This window comes from Alosa sapidissima, chromosome 1 (genome assembly GCF_018492685.1).
Source record: "Alosa sapidissima isolate fAloSap1 chromosome 1, fAloSap1.pri, whole genome shotgun sequence".
Lineage (NCBI taxonomy): Eukaryota > Metazoa > Chordata > Actinopteri > Clupeiformes > Clupeidae > Alosa > Alosa sapidissima.
This window is the reverse complement of record NC_055957.1, coordinates 10,477,442-10,483,441: the sequence shown is the minus strand read 5'-3', so window position 1 is coordinate 10,483,441 and position 6,000 is coordinate 10,477,442. Positions and strand designations below refer to the sequence as shown.

The 6,000-nt window shown below is 46.6% G+C and overlaps 1 protein-coding gene across 4 annotated transcripts in view; it reads left to right on the top strand.

The window, feature by feature from the left end:
• asap1a (ArfGAP with SH3 domain, ankyrin repeat and PH domain 1a) overlaps nt 1–6,000 on the top strand; it is a 38,164-nt gene that overhangs the window by 12,079 nt on the left and 20,085 nt on the right. For all 4 annotated transcript variants that reach the window (XM_042100397.1, XM_042100379.1, XM_042100388.1 and 1 more), the window contains exon 4: nt 2,964–3,036. In XM_042100397.1, coding sequence (XP_041956331.1) covers nt 2,964–3,036 — 73 coding nt within the window. The remainder of the gene's footprint in view (nt 1–2,963; nt 3,037–6,000) is intronic.

Here is a 6,000-nt window from a genome sequence, read left to right as displayed (position 1 = left end):
GCACATTTGAATGAAGGGAGCACTAACGATGTTTCCCAAGATAGCCATTTTGTTTAACATCTAACTACAAACATTACTATTCAGTATTATTCTGATATGCACGTTAAATTCAAGTTGTTTTTCTGGTGTGTAAGAGATGTGCTGTCGGTTTTTGTGCTTAATTAATCAAGGTGATTTTCGACATATGACTAAAAAGCCACTCTTCAGTCGTCACTATGTCAGCATGTAAAGTTGTATTCAGTTATGAGTGTGAATATAAACTTACTAGGTTTATTTGAGGTTTTTATTCTTCCCCAGACTAATAAATTGTAAGTAGAGGGTCTAATATACAGTAACTGAAAGTGGGACATTTAGTAAATGTACAAGTAGTTAGCTCTCTCATTTTTTGTTAGGGACAGTGTTTTACAGTGCAAGATTGTTATGATGTGGACCGGTTTGGTTCAGTGTCTGGTAGTGCTCTCAAATCTAATTTCCAGAGATCTGCTTTCCTGACTATCACATTAACACAAGTACACCCACCATTTTATCTGTATGCTCAGTGGTGATGAACCTCAGCACCTTGCTCTGCTCTACCTGTTGAGTTTCAGGTACGCAATGCTCGTGCTGGCTCCTGTCACGTGACTGCTGCGCCATTGCTCTTGATAGCTTCAGTGCTGTGGTGCACCTGACCTGTGCTTTGGTCAGTCTGGTGGAGAGAACAGCTCCTGCTCCATCTGAAGGGCTGGGAAGAGGTGGACAGGCGAGAGGAGAGGTGGATCACATGCTCTGTAACAGCTGCTGACCACACTGTGGGCCCTGCGCCCGCATCACAGCTGCTGTCCAGTCCAAACTCCTCTACTGCCCTGTTGTCTTCTCTCATTCCCTCCCCTCCCCTCTGTTCTCCTCCACTGTTTGTCTCCTTCATTGCCCTCGGTGGAGGGTGTGCAGCAGTAGAGAGGCTTCAGCGGCAGGTCAGCCCAAGGCCCCAGTCCTGTAGAGTGAGGAAGGCCACACACTGAAGAGTGCTATTACAGTAACCCAGCAGGTCTTATGGCCGCACTAAGTGGTTGATTTGCAGACTAACCGATTAACATTACAGCCATCTCTATCATTCTTTAGCTCATTGACTCTCCTCCTCCTCTCTGCCCTTCAACTCTGTCACTTTACTCCTGTCTTTGCTCCCATCCCTCTTAACTCCTCATGCTCTTCCCTTGGCTCTTTTTGTCCTCTCCCTCTCTGTGTCGAGAGGGAGAGGGAGGGAGGTGTGGAGAGTGCTTCTCTTTTCCTTAAGCCCACCCCGCTCTCTCTCTCTCTCTCTCTCTCATTCCATCTGCATGTGTCAGCAGCTGCCAGACGATGACCCGCTTCTTCTCAGCGTCACCTTGGCAACCAGAATTGCCTGTCCTAGCATAACCAGCACTGTTTGTGATGGCCATTTCTTCCTCTCTTTCTTTGCACATTCTATATATATAACCATATACACATATATATAATCATGTATGCGTAAGGTTTGGATCAAGATCCAAGATCTACTGTAGATCAGAACTACGGTAAAATGATGCACAGACCAGAAGTCAGCTTTCTATGGCAGGGGAAGGGATGGAGACCTGGGGAGGGGACTGGGACAGACCCCTGCAGCACGCGTTATCCTCAGAATAGGGCTGCGTTATCCTCAGAATAGGGCTGCGTTATCCTCAGCGCAGGGCTGCTGCTCCCACTGCTGCAGCACGCGTTATCCTCAGCGCAGCACGCGTTATCCTCAGCGCAGGGCTGCGTTATCCTCAGCGCAGGGCTGCTGCTCCCACTGCTGCTGCCGCTGCTGCTGTGGCTGCTGAGAAAGAGAACTCTGGGGATTTGGGTGCAGTGTGTGGAAAGTGTGTTCCTCACTAATGGACTTTGAAGGGTTCCTTTACGGGCAGAATTATTTTGGGATGCATTATGGAAGCAGCAGACTGTGTGTGTGTGAGTATTGCAGTGTGCTCATGTGTTGTTATCAGCAAGCATGATGATAGTGTGATAAAATGATGTGATTGCCCGATCTCGCTTGCATTGTTATAATTAGGAAAGATCAGTTATGTGGTACAGTTACATAGTAATTTCCCTACCGTCTCCTGTCAGTAGAGCTGCTGGACAGATGAGTTTCCTCACAAACAGACTTCAGAGAACACCCTCCTCCAACGGAAATTCTGTTGCTAGGCAGTGTTGAAGGACTGTCAGTGGTAGAGCAGAGTAGCCTTAACCCACACACACACACACACACACACACACACACACACTTACACACCCTTGAGTTGGCAGTGGTGAGTCAGGGCCCTTGGGTCACGTCAGGAGCAGTGCCTCTGTCCTTATGAGAGGGGAGGGAATCGCTGCTGCTGGGGACGACCTCCATACTGAGAGCAAATCAACACCGCCCAGATCTAATCATCCTCAGAACAACACCCCTCTCTCTCACACATTAACATCTTCACTTGTTAACATTTCTGGTCATTTTTACACTTTACTTTTTGATTTGTAAGATATTGTTTTTACTGTCGGTATGTAATGAACATGTAATCTATCTAAAGCTTGGTAGATGTGGGTTAACAGTATGCTTTGAAGAAGGATTTGAGTTTTTTTGTTTTTCTTCTTTTTATTTGAGGTGTAAATTTGGAATATGAATGTGACTTATTTTTGCTAAATGTTAGTGATTCTCCTGAGTAGAGATGACAAATCTCCTTTAAAAGCTTCATCTTAAACAAAAAAAAGTGTTTTTTAGTTTTACAACCTCACAGCCCATCTGGGGCTTAAAGTCCCAGCCAACGGTTGTCTCTTTTGAGCTTCCTGTTGCTATGGTTACAGCGAGACGAGCCAGTTGAGTTGCCAGCATTGGTTTCCCTCCCTCAGTGTGGCTGTTGATGGAAAAGGCTTTCACTTCAATGGGAGAACACTTGACGCCTCCTGAAGTGAACCCTCTGTCCTTCCTCCCCTCCCTGTGTCTGTTCCAGGCGTTGGATCAGGATCGCACCGCCCTGCAGAAGGTCAAGAAGTCTGTCAAAGCCATCTACAACTCGGGTCAAGGTAAGAGCACTCACGATCGCTCACCCGACATCCCCTTTTTTTGTTGCCCAGCAAGCCAACAGTCTCTCAGCCATCTGTAATATCACTCTACCCCCGTCATAAGGAGATTCTCTTTAATCACATGATGTTAGAGATGGTATTCAATGCTCTGCTGACACACACACACACACACACACACACACACACACACACACTCCGTGCCTCTGCCTTCTGTAGCTGTCTGCGCTGGTGGCCCCGGGCCATGGGGGTCACTTGACGTGATAGAGCAGGGCATGTGCAGTGCTGAAGGTCAGTGGCCTTTCAGAAGACATAACTCAATGCAGGAGGAAGGGAGTAGGAGCATGCAGGGTCTACACCCTTGTGTTTCATATCTCAAAATATATCTCCAGTCATTTGCGATGTCAGATTATCGCTTTTGTTCTTGTTTTTGTAACAAAGTAGACTAAATATGGAATAGCCTGTTTTGCCCTGCCACTCATAGCAATTGGCATGGGTTTGCAGGATATCATACAAATTTTTTATTTTATTTTGTGTGCTTTTTGGAAGTTCATATTTTTTGCCATGTGAGGTCTTGGTCCTGCAGCTGCCATGACGCTGACTGCTGGCTGTGCTGGGCCCCTTGGCCCTGTCCAGAGGGTGGGGATGGCCTCGGGCCTGTGTCTCCTCTGGGAGCTGTAACGCCCACTGCCGGCCAGTCAGCGTGCCAGAGGCTGGAGCCCGCAGAGCTGACCGCTGTGAACTCTTCAGGCCAAATTCCCCTGACCGCTGTGAACTCTTCAGGCCAAATTCCCCTACTCAGGGCCCGTCCACACGGAGTCGCTTTTTAGGTTAAACGCAGAGGTTTTGCTTCGTCTTGGCCGAGCGTCCAAACGAATCCTGTTAACGCACTGCCCGAAACTGCACTTTTCTGAAACCTGGTCCCAGAGTGGAGAAATCTGAAACCGTAGCCCGTTTGAATTCGTTTAGACAGCGAAACCGCACATCCTGCTTGCGTATCGATGATGTCATCACCACACCTCAGCTACCCTGGACTTGCACTTATAGTATTGCCTAACAATACTAGTTTTCATACATGACATTACCTACGATTACACTCCGTAAGATAAATATCACAACTGGTGCTGCGCAGCGCCGATAGCTTATGACTTGGTGGACTGAACACTGTTTTTTTCCCGGTGTTTTTTAATGCATTCTAGCTACTGTCAGTGACGCGAGAGAACTTAAGTTATTAGGAAAGTGCGGTGTAAGTTTAGGCTACATTAATTTGTGTGTAGTGCCAGTGTCATTCATTTATTTTGCATGTCTTACAACATATATACATGCATTCAGTCGAGTGAAATCAGATATAAGCATACAAAGACGCTTAGAACTCACGTTAAGCCGATGGTAGCACACTGAATGCAAATGCGCGATTTGATGCAGGCAAACGTATTGACTGTTACTAACGAAGGTTTTATAGCAATATTCTAAATGTGGCGACAGAATAGCCTAGAACTTGGGTAAGCCTTGCGTTTAGTAGCCTAATTGCGGCGATAGCCAAAACGAATGTGAATCACGGACTATCCTACAACCAAAGAAAGTAAAGGGGATTAGTAGGCCTACCTGCGTTAGCCAAATAAAGGACGGGACTGCACCCTTCACAAACCGTAAAATAAAGTTTATTAGTTTTACAGTTGACTACAGTTGACAGTTCACCATCAGTCCACACAAACAATTCTGGTTTCCTTACACTAGCCATTTCGTCATAGCCTATTCTGTCTGTTTGTAAAGCACAAACTTTGGTCAATTTCTGTAAAGAAACAGTGCCACCTATAGGCCTGGGGTATGAAGTAACGTGTTGAGTCGTGTTGAGATGGATCCGTTTGGACGCAAATATTCTTGATGCGGTTTCAGGGAAGACGGAGGAAAAAAAGATCGGTTTCGTATGTGTGGACTAGCCCTCAGTCTCTGGACAACGTCACTGGGCCTGAATCATCAGTGTTGGGCTGGGCTTGGGAATATTGACCTGCTTTGGCAAACTGACCTGGTTTGGTTCAACTGACCTGGTTTGGTCCAGTTGACCTGGTTTGGTCCATTTTTACTGTGTGAGGCCCTGCAGATGGTTACATTTTATCTCAGCGTGAACTGATGGGACTCTGATATGGGTTGCTCATGTCCAGACACGTCCAGAATGTTTGAAGTTACTTTTACACTCCACACTCTGTATGTTATGTGTGTGATGTGGTTTCTAAAGTCATCTAAGTCAGCTTTTTGCTGTCTTTGCGTTGTGTCTGAATGACACTGTCCAGTTTTATTGGTTTGACTTCAGCTTGACCTCAGAAGCCCCTAGAGGGCTGGGATGGGTGACCCCTCTACTTTATTGATCCCCTTAAGTTACGAGCCATTACAGCAGTGCCCCCCAGGGACCAGGCCCCTCTGTTACTGAATCATGTAATGAAGTGATGATCCCGACTTCTCCTCCATACAGCCAACCACAGTCCTGAGACTTGAGTTAAAGGAACAGTCTGCCAATTTTTCACATAGATCTCTGTTTCTCAAGGTCACAGAGTACTGTCTGTGCAACCCCCCCCCCCCCCCTCAAAAAACAAAACAAAAGGTGCTACCAAGTTGCTGCAGCTAACATCTAGAGCAACCAGGCAGCTACAGTGCTACACTCTGGGGGCATGTTTTTAAAAGCTGAACAGAGGCCTGAGTGTTTCACCCACTCTTTGGTGCGTGCTTGGTTGTATAAGGGACAGTCCCTGTGCCAGACGTCACCCAATTCTTGTGCCATGATCCCAGCTCAGTGGACACTAAAGAAGCCTTATCACCAAGAGCCTTAATTGGCTTGTGATAGGCATCCTCTGACATTTGGCAAGGGCCTGCATGTGAAATGCATAGCTGGATGACATAAAGACATTAATGAATGGACATGTGCTATAACTAATGAGGCTGTTGTACACTGTCTGTTTAAATAGCCTGATC